Raw genomic sequence first — 18358 nt, 5'->3', positions numbered from 1 at the left:
ATTTTTTTGAAGACGAGATTATTTTTTATCGATAGACTTCTTAATAATGACATGTTTGAGATGTATTCTCATTTTTCTTTATATGTTGTTCTTTTCTTTTTTGTTGGACTAAACACGACTTTCAAGTATAAATTAGGTAGATAGTTTCAAGTCAACGGACTGGGTGACGAATCTTAGGCTTTGAATTTTATATTTTGATGAGATTGTGCTGATTAGTGTGACATTAGAGTTAGTGGATTAATTTATGTTTTCTTTTATCTATCTTTTATCTTGATAACCTTGTTTTAGATCTTGAGTTTCATGTTTAGCTTTTTATTTCTTTTGAAAACTTGTAAAGGAAGACAATTTGTACTTATTTGTGATCTTATTTATATTTTTGTATTCTAAAATATAATTTGGGTTTTATACTGTAAAGTCAACGATTGTTTTTATTACTAATTATGTCATATTAAAATGTTTTGGGGTTGAAGGAAATCGTAGGATTTGAGTCATGAATTTGGTTATGGAGCAGTTATGTAAGAAGGAAAATACCCACCTTATATGCACATATAATTCTCAAAACAAAGATTAGTCATTGTTCTTGATTGTGGATATATATTTTGTACCATTACCATAGTTACAATTTATATATTTAATTACATGTACATTATAAAATAAATTAACAATTTTTATGTACATAGTTATTTTATAATTTATTTATATTATTTAATTTAGGATTAAATTTTTCTATAATAGTAAATTAATTTTTCATTGTGAAAATTAACAAAATTTATATATTTAGAGTTGTTTTTTGTTAAGGTTGAAATTGACTAAGAATGGGGAAAGGTATATAAAATTTTTTGAGAACTTGAACTTCATAAGTTCATTTCTCAAAAAGTTTAGAGAGAAGTTTTTAGATAGATAAGCTCTAAATTAAAAAAAAAGACCCTTTTTTTTTTCCTTCTTCTACTTTTGGCTTCATAGGAGCATTTTAGATCCTTTCCCTAAAGTAGTGTTGTGTTATGTCCGAAGGATTTTCTCCAAATGCATCTATTTTGTATGCTCTAATTTTGTGTGTGTTGTATGCTTACACTACTACAAAAACACTATTTACCATCGCCGTATTTACATCGGTTCTAGCGGAACCGATGTAAGCAGAACCGATGTAAATCATAAACGCAGTGGCAAACTTGTAAATAAATAGAAATACAAACATATTTACATCGGTTGAGAGGAGAAACGATGTAAATATATGAAATTCTACATCGGTTTTGCTTATGACCGATGTAGAAATGACACCCTAATATTACCCTACGAAGGCACTACCCATTCACTCATGAGCAACATAAACCCAGCCGCCGCAAGCAACGACGGAGACCTCACCACGACGCAATGGGAACCTCTCTTCTTCGCTCCCACGATTGTCTTCAAGGCCACGACGCAATGCCCCTCTATTCATCTTCCATTAGATCACAAAGAAACCCTAACCCTAGCCCCAATCCTTCTCACACTCGCCGGCGGAAGGTCTACGACGGCGATCGCTCCGGCATGGTGGTGAAGGGCCTCGACGCAAACCTCGTCATGGGCCAAGTCAAGATCCTCAAGAGAGGCGAGAAGTTAAGCCCCGGCACGAACCTCACCCTACGTAACCCTAACCTCCTCTTCTCGGTCCATCACCGGACCCGAGACTGACACCGCGCTCCAAGTACGTTCATTTACTTGGAGAATTTTTAATCTGATTTCAGTGAGTGTTAGCTATTGGCTATGTTAGCAATCAGAATTTACAGGCCCAGAAATACCTAGTGTATGTGAATAAAAGATAGTGATTTTGTTGAGACATTTATATGATTATATTTTTGTTTGGCCGCTCTTTTGGAAATTTTAACTTTGATATTCTTGTTTCTGGAAGTGGAATCTATTTCTAATTATGTATATAACACAATTTAATCTAAATATATGCAATATTTAAGTGGAAAAATGAAATTATTATTAGCTACTGGCTATGCTGAACTGAGTTACAATTGCAACTTTCAAGGGTAGATATTGCGGTCAATTAAATAGAAAGTAGTGATTCTGGGAGGGAGATGCTATTCCTTGTATTCAAACTCTTCCCAAAGTGAAAGTTACCTATGCTTGGAAAGTTGGCATTTATTGTATTCAGCTCAGGTCTTATGTGCTTTAACTTTGTCACTTGGTGTAATTAGAAGCACAAGATTGGAAATTTAAGCTTATGTTTTATGCTTACAGTTCTAGTAATTTCAATTTGAGGGCCTAGATCATATATTGTTATGGAAGAACATGATATATTATCTGACCCTGCATCTTATTTTGTGAAGACAATTTTCCTTTAGAGGGGTACAATATTATTAAGATGAATTTATTCATTCTGATTAGTTAGTTACTCAGAAGTCATGAATTTGTGTAAATGGCAGGGTTTTCCACCATGAAAGGTGTTGGTAACTATGGTGGGGTGAATGGCAGTAATGGTGAACTTAGTCCATGCATTAACAGATTGAAGAATCAGATTAGCTTTTCACCAAGAAATGCCACTTCCCTTAGAATTTTGTCACAGATCTCAGAAATAGAGAGTGAAGACATTGATGCAACAAGCCCTGATGATGATAGGAGGCATGGAGGTAGTGATACTCAACATTATGGCCCTGGATTCCCCTATGGTTCTTGGAATGACACTCCACAACTCTCAGAAAATCCCAGTGGCTTGAAAAGAGGGAGAAGTGGCAATGAAAAGTTATTTTCTGATGTTCAGGTATATATAGGATGCTTAGTTCTTCACTTTTCTTATTTTTCTTTTCCACTTTCATTTCAATTTCTTAACACAAATAAATTGTACTCAGAATGGAGAGCTAGGAAACCAAGTTAGTATGTTATCACATCACTTGAGTTTGCCAAAAACTTCAGCAGAGATGATTACTATGGAGAAGTTGCTTCAGTTCCCTAATTCTGTTCCATGTAAAATCAGAGCAAAGAGAGGTTGTTCTACTCATCCACGAAGTATTGCTGAAAGGGTAGGATCATTTTTTCTATATAATTTGATTTAATTAGAATGCACCAACAGTTGGAAGGTGTTTTGTCATGTTTTCCAATCATGAATTGCCTCATAAGACTATTGACTTTTATAAAAATTATTTTAAAACATATATATAAGATAATTTTTAATTGATTGACAGTGAGTTACAATATATCAGACTTTAACTCATTGTTTTTTATTGATGGAATGTAGCAATTATGAGTCACTTACCATGCCAAAACAATAAAGAAGATATTATCTAGAGCATGTTGAATTAATGAAGTAATTTGCAAAAGATGATTCTAAGATGTGATGTCCTTTTTCAGATGAGAAGAACATAGATCAGTGAAAGAATGAGAAAATTACAAGAGCTTGTCCCAAACATGGACAAGGTAAGACAATTTTACTGATCTGTTGGACTTTATAACTGTGGGGTAATTTATTTTTTTTTAAGATGCTATTTGACAAATAATATTTGCAGACATGTTGGACTTGGCACTTCGTTTTGGGTTTATTGTAGGTTCAGGTGCCTAGCTCGGGTTTAGAGACCATTGAGTGTGGAGTTTGCCAGAAACCATTTCTTGTGAGTGTTCATTGAGTTCAGATAACAATAATACGGATGAAGGTGTCTGTCTATATGTTTCACAAGTTTAAATTTCAATTGTTTTACTGATCTGTCTCTTGCACGTTAATAATTAATGATTGTGATTGCCTTTTTTTTTTTTATCTCTGGGCTTGTTTCATGACATTTTTATCCGCATCTTTTTATTTTTATTCTTTTTGTGCTTTGAGCTTGGTGGAATGATGTGCTTTGTTAGTTGTTTATTCTCTTGGAACGGTACAATCATAAATCTTGCCCACTTGTATAAAGTAGACACGGAACATATATGTATACATGTATAGCTATGTTGAATTTACATTCCAAATTCCAAGTATTTCATTTTAATTTTCATTCTTCTCTTTATTCTTCTTAAACTTTCTTTTAATTTGGATTGCTTTTAATTTCCTTACAAAAATTTACGGTTTTATCATTGTAATTGCCTGAAATTTGATTGCTTTTCTTTAGATTTTTACATTTACTTTTCAAAGTTCATTTACATTTACGAGTATATGATTTATTTTCATTTTATCATTTAATTTCAATTGCATTTTTAAGTTTCACTTTCGATTACATCAAACAGTTTATCTTACCAATTTTTGTCAATTACTGTTGTCAATTTGACATGTAATTCAATTATATCAAAATTAAATTGAATAAATGCTTTGTTAACAAGTATTTATATTTATTCAAAACAACAGAACAGAGTTAAGTCTACAATTGAAAATGACTTCTCAATAATCAAATCAAATTTGATTATTTATTCTTATTTGTGAATCTAAAGTCATGGTCAAAATATTGAATTAAATTTTGGACTCATACTCGTATGACTCACACAAGTCTTCGAACAAATGTCAATGTGAACACTTGAACTCCTTGCACTCATTGGTAAGTCTCCCACTGGCATGCACATTTTGCTTTTTGAACACATGATTATCATTGTTGACAAACATGTATAGATAGGATTATGCATATTATTTTCCCTTCAAATCTTCAATTTATTAATAACTATGCAGGTTTATGGTGTGTTTGGTTTTGCAGAACATGTTCAATTATCAGTTCCTTAAATTTGTATTCATTTAAAATTTGTGTTGTGAACCAGGCTTATTGTCAAGCCTTTCTATTAGCCATGTGTGATTAGTGCTTATTCAATGTAGTAGAGAAGTGAACTTCTCTCTGCATTGTCAGTAATTATTTGCAGGGTAATTTCTTCTATAAAATGAGGAAAATGTCACACACTTAGCTAATAATTATTTGCAGCTAATTTCTTCTATGATAAAATGAAGAAAATGTGACACTTCATGTGAAACTTACTTAGCATTCTGTCGACATGGCTGCTGTTGGGAGAATAATGCAACATGAAATTTTATAAAATATGACATATTTTACATCAGTTCTATTAATAACAAATGTAAAATATGCCATATTTTACATCGGTTCTAGGTGGAACCGATATATTTTACATTGGTTTCAGCCAGAACCGATGTAAAATATGGCATATTTTACATCAGTTATGTCAATAACCGATGTAGAAATGATACTTTTTACATTGGTTTTGAAAACCGATGTAAAATGTCTTGCACTTTTTACATCGTTTGAATCTACATCGTTTTCAAAACCGATGTAAAATGTCTAAAAAAACCGATGTAAAATGTGCCTTTTGTAGTAGTGTTATGTATGAAACATTTTCTCCAAATGCGTTTGTTTTGTCTCCTATTCTTCTTGCACATTCCTAATGACATGAATTCTTTGAATGTATGATCAATTATTGTTTTGGATTGTAATTGTATGATCCAAGGTTCCTATGGGAAACCCTAAGGGAACTTGTGATAGTTGGTGAATATATTAATTGATGTGTAAATTGAGTGATTTGAAATATTAATTGTATGTTATAGAGCATTTTTACCAATTATATATGTGTTTATACGTGTAACTAAATGTGGGTAGCTTATAATCATTGAGGATACATGATTTCCGAGGAGAAAGGTTGTGTTCTCGTTCAACGAGAAGCCCTAAAGAGCTCAACTCACTTAGCTAGATGTTGGTCGCTTAGTGAGAAGCGCTAGAGGGTTCAACTCACTCAGCTAGATGTTGGTGGTTCAACTAGATGTTAGTTTCTTAGTGAGAGGCTTTAGAGAGCTTAGCTCGTTCAATGAAGTAATATTGCTCAATGACTGTTAGTTGAATATTTTACCTTTGTGATCTTGATACTACATTTTTACTAAGATGTATTTGTGAATGTACATGGGATATATGAGGTAATATGAGGAATATGTGATATGTGAAGTGAGATCAGGTGTATGTTATTGCATCGAGTCTGTTTGACATGAATCAATTGCATAAAATATGTTTTTGGGTATAATATGGAATACACCGTTGGAGAAAGTCCTTTGTGTAAAAGCTTGGGAACCAACCTTGGGGATAGCTTGGTTTGGGAAGTCCTGGTCTTGCCCTTATTTGTATAGGATGTACCTTACGCGACTTAGCTATCATGACTAGATCCTGGTAGTATGTCCTCTTAGTGAGAGTGCATAGAGGGTGTGACCTGACATGTACTCCTTGGCTACTTTACATGTATTGCTAGCGACAATGCACAAATGTGATGTTTTTACTGGTTCCATATGCATGAACATGTAGACCATGTCCATTGCATATGTATTATAATTTTAATTGTTAATGTTTATTAAGCTATGAATGAACCAAACGTGATATGATTTTATCTATGTATGTTATATTGTATGTCATGTTTGTGTTTGGCTATCTAATTTGCATTCCTACATTGTGAGCTAGAGTGAGATGTTTTTCACTCCTTTTGTCTTTGTTATTTCTTTTATGTTGATTATGCAGGTGATGATCAACATGATACTAAAGATGTTGGTGATGAAGCTTAGGCTTTAGGGTTGGGTTTTTCTCTGATAGGATATGTGACATCGGGACATAACTAGGACTAGTTTAAATTTGTTTATGTTGGTTCATTTGGAAAACATTAGTTTTTAGTTTCCTAGTAATTCTTTTAGTTTCATTATGTTACTTATTTAAGATACAATGTGATTCTCTCTATTGTAAGGATCTTGAGTTATTTATTATATTTATGTTATTTAGTTTTTATATTTTTATGTGTTATTGCATGTGGGATAGAGAGTGTCACATTTAGTGATATCAGAGCTAGGTTGATTTAGACCAAATATGTGCGTTAAACGTCTTAACTACATTTTTTTGTGCATTCAAATTTGTGATTTGTTGTGTGTTGTAGTATGATTGCTTGTGTGTTTTGATACTTCTTGCTTATGTTAAGGAGTAATGGTTGTGGGTGGTATCACTCGTGTTGCAAGCGTAAACGCAAGTAGAGGTGGATAGAACTTTATGCTAATCAACTAGAAACTGTTGGAAATCCTTCGTGTGGAGTTGAACCCTTTAGTTGTACACTTTGATTTTTATGCAACTTATTCTTTCTTGATATCCATTCATTTGTCAAAATTTAAGTGTTTTTCTTCTATAAATTTTATCATATGATTGTTGCAATTCTAGCTCATAGTCTTACTTATATCCATATTGTCTATTTATAATGTCCCTTACAAGTTCTTGTTGCAATTTTGGTTGATCTTATTTGTTTGAGTACTCTTGGTCTACTAGATAACATTCTTAGAATGGGCTGATTATCTTTCAATTATGTCCTTTTAAACTACTTTTAAAAATCCATATCTTTTAGTGAAAGTAAGAGTGTTAAGTTTTAAAGTGCTAGTAAAAACTTGTTTAAAATAAAATGATAGGGTATACATGATCCTTGCTTGTTTGAAACTTGAGAAAGACAATGAGCTTAGTGAGATCCCTTTAGTGATTGAGTTTCTTAAGGTTTCCCTAGGAGATGTCTAACATAAAATTTGAGAGAGAGACTAAGCTTTCCATGGACTTAATACCTAGTTCTACACGCATATCTATAGCATTGTATAGGATGTCCCCTAGGGAGTTAACTGAACTTAAGAAACAGATAGAAGAGCTTTAGGAAAAATAGTTCATTATCAGTCTGGGGAGCACCTGTGTTGTTAGTAAAGAAAAAAGGATGAGAGCACAAGGTTGTGTGTACACTGCCACCAACTTAACAAAGTTACCATTAATAATACATATCCTTTACCTATGATAGACTTGGTTGGTTGTTGGTTTTCTATAGGTCATATTTTTAGGCTAGCAACATAGCATTTGCATTTTGGCTTCTGATTGACGTGGACTGTGATCACCTTTCCTGATCTAGATGGGAACACTATATCTATGTGGTGTAGAGATGATTGCTCCTAAGGCATTGATTGATAGACATCCTAATAAAACATTACAAAGTGTTGGCATGCACAACGATGTATCAAATTTTCACTACTCGTGACTTTGTTTAATTGTCAAAATGTGTGTGGAGGTTTATACATTCCCCAATGGCTACTTGTTCCCTTGAAAATCTTACAAAAGGCTCATCAAAGGGCAAAAGATTGGACTCTAGAATGTCAAGTTTTCTAAACCTGTTATAGTACAAGATATTAGTCGAGCTACGCTGATCAACCAACATCATGTAGTTTTCGATCTTTTCACTAATCACCATGAGGTTGTCTTGATGAAGGCCTACTCCTTAAAAGTCTTCATCTATAAATGTTATGTCCGACAGTTTGGGTAGTCAGTTAACTTCAATTGCATGTACAACTCTCACTGCTCTTGAATGTCTTTTTTAAGCCCATGAGGTGGCGTTGCACCCTACAAACTCTCCCACTATAGTGTTAATGACCTTCCTTGGTAGGTCGCATTCTTTCTCCCACCTATTTTCCTTTTGTTCTCGAGAATGGTTATGTTCTCATCGCACCCTTTTTAATCAATCAATCCTTCTCATGTCTTCCTCTTGACAATTGTTCCCCCGAAAAGCTTGGTATTACACAAATCACTTGAGGTGTTCCTGGTTGATTAGGTCCTCAATCTTATCATTCAAGGTTATGCATTCTTTAATTGAGCACCCCTTGTTGTGATGATATTGGCAAGTTTTTGATGTATCAATTTGGGGAAGTGTATTCACGCACTTCAACATGGTTAGGACCAAAAGGCCAATGCTTATTCCAAAATTTTGCACGGTGCACATTCAATGGTGTATAATGTTCGTATTAGGGACCTCGAGGTGGTCGCTTTCCTGATAGTTCAAAAGATTTGCTCCATATGACAAATTCTTTCTTTTTCCTCGATGAGGTTTTTTTGATTTCTTCTCAACCTTGCCTAACTGCAACTTTCTACAAGTTCTTCCATCTACATGTACTTCTTGGGTTTTCATCTCAACTCAGTCATGTCTTGTGGGGACTTCTTGCATAGACTATCAACAAATAGACCTTCCTTTAGGGTTGCGTTAAGACGATCCATGTCCATAGTCTTTCTTGATTTCCATGACAATCTTGTTAAATTGATCCATGATTGACCAAAAAGACTCATTTTTCTCTTGCCATAAGTTGGCGAAAACGAGTGAAGTTATTTGGTATAATTTGCTGGTTGCAAATTGAATGGTGAACATGAAGGATAGATCATTAAAGGAATCTACAGATTTGGCTAGGAGCCTGGTAAACTAGCTTAAAGCCTGACTTTTAAGAGATGTTAGGAAAATACGACACAGTGCAACATCGTCTTGGGTTGACAAGGTGACTTGGGTGAAGTACACGTCCAAATGCTTGTCTAGGTCAGATGACCCATCGTATTTCTCTAAGGGGAGATTCTTCCATTTATCTAACAAAAGGGCCTCCATGATTCTCCAAGGGAAGGCCTGTCGATAAGGTCCCACCGGGTTATCATTAGCTAATGAGTGGTGAGTCGACTTGGTGTGCATCAATACATGAGAGGGAGCATGGTATGAAGATGCCTCCTAATTAGTTGGCCAGAGGGAGACCACATCTTATTTTAGTTTTGTAGTTCCACACTTTCTTGTCGAAGGGCTAAGAGTTCCTCGACGTCCTTCTAACACATTTGGCCATTGCAACCATTTCTTCTCTCTATAGTCAAATGACATTTTCGACAAGTCAGTCTGATCTTCTACTTTGACATTGTTCTTGTCCATGTCGGGTTGAGTTGAACCAACGTTCTTCCTAGTTAATACCATGATTTGTCCATTCACTTAGTATGAAGAGTACCAATTTTTGGGCCTTCTCACTATTCGGGTCCCACGATGGATGCAAAAGTTTACCTACATTGAGGTAGCACTCTCTCTTTCTTATTGATGCCTTCACTTCTCTTTGCTCTTCAATCTAGTTGCCTATCTGTGCTTAGGGGGTGGACTTGTAAAAGACACTCCGACACTCATGTAAGTTACTCTCTCGATATATTAAATTTGAATAATGAACAGTAACTTTACCTCGAGATATGAACTATTTATATTGACCAAAATGGACTCATAACCCAATAGGTCGCAAACTAAGATTATCAATTATGTAATATGTTGCTAATTGATTCTATACTAGTGATTAAACCCTAATCGCCTTTGACATTAAGTTATAGGTTTCCGTATCTCATTCAACTATTGGCCATTGAAAGGGTTGAGAGGGTCATTTGATTTTAGTGGTTGAATGAGGCCATATAACTTGAAAGGCCTATTGGTTGACATCAATTTGATGTTATCTCTTACTTGCACAGGTCCCTTGGTCACCGAGGGTGCTGAAGGGAGGGCTAAAGAGTTTGCTCATATGATCCTTTCTGTTATCGAAGGTGTCAAAGGGTTTAGTCGAGATTTTGCTCATGTGATCCCTTTGGTTATTGAAGATGTCAAAGGAATTAAGGATATGTTCATGTGATCTCTTCGGTAATTAAAAATGTTGAAAGGATCTCAAACTTGTCAATTTCTAGTAATTGAATGGCATATTCGGTATACATCCCATATCATTCTTCTGCTCCTTACTCATCTTTTAACATGGCCTAACATATGAGTACCTAACAACCTACAAGAACAAAGAATCATCGATGAGATTGTCACTTGAGCTTGCATGTTCTTGGTTGACTCAGCTCCAACTAATGCAACTTTAAATGAGAGAAGAAAGGCAATGGAAAATCATCACCAGAATTTAATCTCTATAAGCCCAAAGAAAAATAACAATGTTAAGGAAAATGAACAAGTATTGTTGATCCCTCTTGAAGAATTGACAATGTTGGAATTAGGGCATCTAGCAATGTTCTATAACTACCAATTATCTTTCTAACAGTTAATTTATGGGTAATAATCACATATTCTTGCCATATCAAAAGAAGTAATAATAAATGGCTCTGTATAAACCCTATCAAAAGAAGTATGATGGGATTCACTAAAATCATGAATAAATTAAAAGAAATTTAAAAAGGAAAAATAAGTGATAACACTCATAAGAAAATAGTGTTTTTTCCAAAAGAAAATAATTGATGCGTAAACTCTTATTCACAAAATTAACAAATGTAATATTTTCATAGCCAGTACGCAACCTTATGCAACAACCAGAAAAGTTGTTTCCAATATTTGAACCTTACCACTACACCAAGGCTTGCCCTTAACCATTTGCAAAATACAAATTAACAATAAGAGTAGTCAAAACTACAGAATTCTTTATAGCCATATAAGCATTTGAAAATTAAAATTTAGTGCTACTTAAGTATAATATGTACAATGTTATGATAATTTTTTTTTAATATTTTTTAATGAATAGATCCATGAACACATTTGCATAATGTTTTTAAAATGTCTTTTGTGATTCAAATATTATTTCTAAGAAAATTCTGAATCTATAAAAATTAGAAAAAGATAAATTTGGTAATTGAGCAAAGATAATATTTATGAACCTACCGATTGACCATGAGGACCACACTACAACCTTATGTAATAGGAACAAAGTATCTTTCATGCAAACATTACTATTGAGTGCTTACTATACATGTTTTTGTTTAGCATTTAGAACTCTTTTTGGATAAAAATGTAAACATGTTTGATGATATTAAACCTCAAAAATAGAGAACTTAAGTGAACTTAAGAAGATTAGAAGAGTAGTAGAAATTTGATGAAATCTCTCTCTTTTTGTAGAAAATTGTGGAAATCGGCATTTTGTAGCCATGAATGTGGTTTACAACTATAGTCGTGGAAATATGAAGTGCAATTAGGAACCAACATAGAGTCACAGCCATGGCTATGGATTCACAGATCGAGCCATGGGATACTAGAGAGAAAGAAAAGGTTCCAGAGAGTTACAACCATGACTGTGGATTCATAGCTCTAGCCATGAGATACTGGAGAGAAAGAAAAAGTTTCAGAGACTCACAACCATGGCTGTGATTCTACAACTATAACGGTGAAGCCTTAATTTCTTCTTCCCTTTTGATTTTGTAATGGCCCTCACTATGAGTGGCTAGATCTTTTCGGATTGGCTTCGGTGTAACTACTAACTCTTCTTCTTCTTGATTATATATGCATTTCACTTTCATTAGTTGTGTTTGATTCTTCTCTTAATGCTTATTTCAATTTGATCATCCGTTTTATGAATTTTGGTTTTTGAACTTTGTTGGAAAACGTTTTCGAAAACCTGAACTGAATCACACACTTAATCATCTCTTGTTCTAGGAATAAGCTTGAGTTGGTTAGCCACCTTTGTTCAAGTTACTGTTCTTAATGCAATGTGTTAATCTCAAAGCATAGAAGAATCATGTTTAGGATTAATCACCTTAGGACTCAATTTTGAGGGATCTGGTTGTTCTAAATAACTGTTCTTCTAAATTTTATATTGTTGCTCTATTTACTTCATGTTGAACCAACTTTTCATCATATCAATGTTCTTTTATAAATCATTAGAATATAAATTACTAATATCACAAATCCTTGAGGATGATACTAAACTACTACAACGAAGCTTAGTTCGCTTACCAAGGATAGTGAGTAATTACATCACCAATTACCAAAAGAAAAATGATTGTGGAAAGTTCAAAAGAATGATCATCTAACAAAATTACAACAACAATAAAATATGTGAAAAACATTTAAAATAAAAATCTGAAGATTATCAGCGAGGTACTCGTGCTTCGTGGAAAGTTCAATAGCGCATTTGAGATATGTTTGGCGTGCGTCAATGACCTTCTTGGGAAGCTGATTCAGCGCCTCCTTAACATCTAGATCATAGAAATGTGTATCCACGAGCTCCTTGGGAAACCAATTAAGTGTCTCCTTCACATTCATATCGTATTAAGAATCGTACAAATTGTCGTATCGGAGCCCTAATTAGTGAAAGCTATAGTGATTTTCACAAATCAATAGAAATTAGGTTTTCAAAAATTGGAAGGAAGATAGACAAAAAGGGAACTAACCATCTTTGCAAAGGCGTTTATGGAAGGAATTCATGTACTTAGCGATCAACTATAGTTCTTTCAGGGATCAAGAAACGATTGCAAAAATGAAACTATGGCTCGCTTCGTTTTTTTCTTCTATTCCTTTTTCTCTCCATTACTCTTTAGTTAAAGAGTTTCTTGAACAATCACGTCCATAACCTCTTTAGAAATCAAAATTACCTTTCATTGACTTTCATTGTTCGTCGAAAAGGCCTTGAGCACGAGGAGAATGATCGATCAACAATATTCTTCCAGAAAGGGTTTGGATATGTGAGATTAGGAGAAGTGAGGAGAACAATGATCATGTGCTTTTTCTAGAGAGGATTTGGGTAATAGAAGTTTTTCAATATTACATTGGCCACTCAATAAATTGATAACAAAATACTCTATATTTACATCGTTTCCCTTTATAAAAGATGTAAGTATGTTTATGTTTTACATTTAATTACAAAAATGGCATTGCATTTTGTTTTCACATTTTTTTTATTCAAACTGATGTAGAACTTAATAGAAGAAGCTTTTCAATCCTACATCAGTCCCTTAGTAAACTAATGTAGAACACTCTATATTTACATTGTTTCCTTTAAAAATCGATGTAAATATGTTTACATTTTTCATTTAATTACAAAAATGTCATAGCAATTTGTTTGTACATTGTTTTTATTCAAACCAATGTAGAATTAACGACGTGGAACAATACTTTTCTAGTAGTGAACTGAGGTTTATCATAAGGCTTCCCTTTGACTACCACTTCTCCTAGACCTAGCTAACCCGTCAAAAGTCTTCACAAATTTGTTATCACCGTCCATTCTCTCAATATTTTTGACTCTCTCCACCAATACATGAAACTCGCTGATATCCAAGGGGACTTCCATCTTTTTCAAATCATGCCTCAACCCCTCACTAAACTTCCTACATCTCCAAGCCTTAGATGTGACCTAAAAGTAGTATCTGGCCAAGTGTTCAAACTTGACAACATAATTTTGTATTAACATATTCCTTTGATATAATCTAATGAATTTAGCCTCATTGGCATATCTAACACTATCAAGAAATTACTTCTAAAGGAACACCTTTATGATTTTTTCCCAACTCCCTCATTTTAAGCCTCCATCATTTGTTGGGTGTCATTTCATCAATACTCAACTTCCCTACTCAACATAAAAAAAGCATAGGTCACGTTCTTATCTTCAAGGCAAGCCATAGCCCTAAATATTTTCTCCAAACCATTAATCCATTGGTTTGCCAACTTTAGAATAGTATCTCCATAGAACTAGGGGATTCCTCACTAGTGCAAAATAGACCTATGAAATTGAAGTTTTAAAATTGTTTATCAGAGAACCGATTTTAAAGATAATGTTGTGGCAATTTTATAATTATAACCTACACTTTTAAGATTGATTAAAATTTAACACATTTTGTAAGTATCTACAAAATGGAGTAAAGTTCCACCGATTTTGTAAGTCTCACTTACAAAATAGGTTATAAGTGTAATTGATTTTGTAGATTCCCTATAAAATTGGTTCTTCTAGAACCGAATTTAAAAAGGAGTTATATTTTTTCTTTATGTGAGACCCTTTTCTTTCATCAATCCTCTCGTCTTGCTCTCATGCTCTAGGGTCTGTTCATCGTCACTACTGCTTAACCCTCTACTAATCACCTTTGTTGGTCACCATCACTCGCTATCATCGTTCTTTATTCCTCCTTATCACTGCTCTCTGTTCCTCATTGTTGCCATTCATTGTTCTTAATTGATGGGTTCCTCCTCCATGCTTGACGTAGGGAATGTAGAGAGGAAGCCTTGGCCCTTGATCTAGGTTCAACAAGGTAGACAAAAGGTAGGTACTTGGTGAAGGAAAGGAAGTTGGCGTGAAAATGATGGTGTTTGGGCGGAAGCACTTAGGGTGGTGGTGTTTGGGTGCTCAAAGTTGGCTCACTCCAAGGTAGGTGGAGGCCACTCTAGGTTTCCTACTCTCCAAGGGTGGAGATAGGAGGGGGATAGCCGAAACTTACCCTAGGGACTAAGGATGAGACGTTGAGGCATAAGAATGCTCACTCAAAATCTATATAATCCAAAGTATTTACAAGTGGTGGGGGTGGGGTATTTATAGGAGAAGTTGCATTTAGGGTGTGCATGGCCGAAAATGCCAAGGCAAATGCACTCCAAATGCAATGCCAAATTAACCCTAGATGCAACTTGGTGGCCAAGTTTGGAATCTATGGGATTAGATTGGCTATTTCTAGGTGCATGATAAGTCCATGCAACCTTTGCCCTCCATTGGGCCTAAGCCTTTCTAATCACCAAAAATAGGTCCAAACTCACCAAACTAGGCGTCACCTCCTATGTAATACCCTAGCCCAAATTAAAAAACCCTAATCATCTAAAGCACCCCATAATACAAGGGTAAAATAGGAAATACAAAGAAAATAAATCCTATGACTAAAATACCCCAAAATACAAGGGTAAAATTGGCAAATAAAATAAACCCTATACTAATGAGGCTTAGGAGGGTACTAATACTCTATGATCATGAGGAGAGTATCCCTAGGTGTGTGAACACCCTCCTCCTCTTCGACCCTCCTAGCCATGGACCTAGTGATGGGGCCCACATGTGTCTTCAAGGATGGTCCTCCATCATCCCCTCCTTCTTGAGAAGCATCTGTCCTCAGATTAATTTCTTCATCCAACTCCTCAGCTCCTAAAAATGGTGTGAGATCACAAACATTAAAAGATGAGCTAGTGCCATATTCAGAAGGAAGGTCTAATATATATGCATTGTCATTTATTTTGTGAAGAACTTGGAATGGTCCATCTCCCCTAGGGTTTAGTTTGGACATCCTTTGAGTAGGAAATCTATCCTTCCTCAAATGAAGCCAAACCCAATCCCCTACTTCAAAAGTGATTTTCTTTCTTCCTTTGTTGTTGTATTTGGCATATTTTTGAGTTTGTTGTTCAATTTGACTCTTGATCTTTTCATGGTATTTCTTAATGAAATCTGCCCTAGATACTCCTTCTTTGTGAAACAAGGAAGGGGTATTAGGGAGGGGCAAAAGATCAAGAGGAGTGATTGGGTTAAAGCCATAGACAACTTCAAAGGGGGAAAGATTAGTAGTCTTATGGACTACTCTATTGTATGCAAATTCTATATGGGGTAGACAATCATCCCAAGTTTTCTTATTTCCTTTGAGGAGTACCCTCAACAAAGTGGATAGAGATCTATTTACTACTTCGGTTTGGCCATCGGTTTGAGGATGACAAGTAGTAGAATAGAGGAGCTTAGTTCCTAGTTTTTCCCATAAAACTTTCCAAAAATGACTAAGGAACTTGGCATCCCTATCGGACACAATTGTTTTGGGTAGACCATGCAAACGGACCACTTCTTTGAAGAAAAGTTTAGCTATATAGCTAGCATCATCCACTTTGTGGCATGGTATAAAATGAGTCATTTTGCTAAAACGGTCCACTACCACAAAGATGGAGTCGAATCCCCTTTGAGTTCTTGGAAGACCAAGCACAAAGTCCATGCTAATATCTACCCAAGGGGAGCTAGCTATAGGAAGGGGGGTATAGAGTCCATGAGGCATTACTCTTGATTTAGCCTTTAAACAAGTAATGCATTTGGGGCAATGCCTTTGGACATCTATTCTCATGTGTGGCCAATAAAATTTAGCTTTCAAGAAACTTAGGGTTTTATCAACCCCAAAATGGCCCATGAGACCTCCTTCATGACTTTCTTTGACCAAAAGATTTCTAATGGATCCTTGGGGTATGCAAAGTTTGCCCATTCTAAAAAGATACCCCTCAAAAAGATAGAATCCATCAAAAGGCTTTTGGAGACATTTGGCATAAGTGGCTTGGAAGTCTAAATCAAGCTCATACAATTCCTTTACATCATCAAAGCCAAGTATTTGAGTTCCTAAGGTGGAGAGCAAGGTGTGCCTCCTTGAAAGGGCATCGGCTACCACATTGCTCTTTCCCTTCTTATATTTGATGATGTAGGGGAATTGTTCAAGATATTCCACCCACTTTGCATGCCTTTTATTCAACTTTCCTTGCCCTCTAAGATACTTGAGTGACTCATGGTCGGTGTGAATAACAAATTCTTTAGTCACCAAGTAGTGCTCCCAAACTTGGAGAGCTCTTATGAGGGCATAGAGTTCTTTGTCATAGGTGGGATAATTCAAGGTGGCCCCATGAAGTTTTTCACTAAAGTAAGCAATGGGGTGACCTCCTTGAAGTAACACAGCACCTATGCCTAAACCGGATGCATCACATTCTAGCTCAAAGGTTTGATCAAAATTTGGTAGAGCTAGAATGGGTGCATTGGTGAGTTTCTCTTTTAGGTTTTTAAATGCTTTTTCTTGGGCTTCACCCCAAAGGAAGGGTACATCCTTCTTAACAAGCTCATTAAGAGGGGATGCAAGTGTGGAGAAGTCTTTTACAAATCTTCTATAGAAGCTAGCTAGGCCATGAAAACTTCTAACTTCTCCAACACTTTTTGGGGTGGGCCATTCTTGGATAGCCTTTATTTTCTCGGAGTCAACTTGCACTCCCTCTTTGCCAACAATGAAGCCCAAAAATTTAACTTGTTCTTGACAAAAAGTGCATTTTTCAAGGTTGGCATAGAGGTGGTTGACTCTAAGAATTATTAGGACTTGCCTTAGATGTCCAAGATGTTCATCTAAGGTCTTACTATACACAAGGATGTCATCAAAGTAGACAACCACAAATTTACCTATGCATTTGAGAGTTGCCTTGATACCACTTGATGGGTTCCTTCTCCATGAAATGACGTAGGGATGAAGGAGAGGAAGCCTTGCCCTTGATCTAGGTTCAACAAGGAAGACAAAGGTAAAGGTCCAAGTCCACAAGTCTAGCAACAAGTCCTTTTTGGTCCAAACTTTTTTTTTTTTTTTGATACCCTTTTTTTTTTGTTCTATTTCTCACGTCAACTTTTGTTTAATAGTCCTTGGGTCCAAATTTTTTTTTTCAATGTCTAGTCCAATGTTGCTTAGGTTTTGCACTTGTGGGTGGTAAATTTAGGTCAAATTTTAGAAGAGAAAGAGTAGGACAAGTGGCGTGAATTTAGAGGTCCTTAGGGAATATTTTTGAGTGGAATTGGTTTTGTTCTTTTTAGCACAAGTTGTTATGCACCAAATTTCATCACACCTCTTAGATTCTTTTAGGGTTTCTTTTGGCATAGAAAGACAACCAAATCAAGTGAGAATGCAAGGGAGAGTGGGCGGTTATGCATGTGCAAGGAAATGTTTACACATGGAAATCACAAAATCAATTAGAACATGCTAGGACTAAATAGCATGCATGAATGACTCCTAGATGGTTCATATATGTCACGCCCACTATGTAATGCAAGATGGCATATTTTGTTGATGTGTTTCATGCAAAGTGTTTG

At 35.2% G+C, this 18358-nt stretch overlaps 1 protein-coding gene across 8 annotated transcripts; it reads left to right on the top strand.

Annotated features, from left to right (window-relative positions):
- Window positions 1–1667: 1667 nt before the first annotated feature.
- Window positions 1668–12049, top strand: LOC145950660 (transcription factor bHLH130-like). Of its 8 annotated transcripts, none has more exons than XM_083062182.1 (5): window positions 1668–2746; window positions 2835–3005; window positions 3334–3399; window positions 3528–3590; window positions 11653–12049. In XM_083062182.1, exons 1-3 carry the CDS (start codon window positions 2405–2407, stop codon window positions 3346–3348), a joined length of 528 nt encoding a protein of 175 aa, XP_082918308.1. In that variant the 5' UTR covers window positions 1668–2404; the 3' UTR covers window positions 3349–3399; window positions 3528–3590; window positions 11653–12049. The 8 variants fall into 8 exon arrangements, with proteins under 8 accessions (XP_082918308.1, XP_082918304.1, XP_082918277.1 ...); XM_083062178.1 differs by having other exon boundaries at window positions 3528–3632; XM_083062151.1 differs by having other exon boundaries at window positions 3489–3590.
- Window positions 12050–18358: the final 6309 nt, after the last annotated feature.

Source organism: Cajanus cajan, chromosome 1, assembly GCF_000230855.2.
Source record: "Cajanus cajan strain Asha chromosome 1, NIPB_CcT2T_4, whole genome shotgun sequence".
Classification (NCBI taxonomy): Eukaryota; Viridiplantae; Streptophyta; class Magnoliopsida; order Fabales; family Fabaceae; genus Cajanus; species Cajanus cajan.
This window is presented reverse-complemented; position numbering and strand designations above follow the sequence as displayed.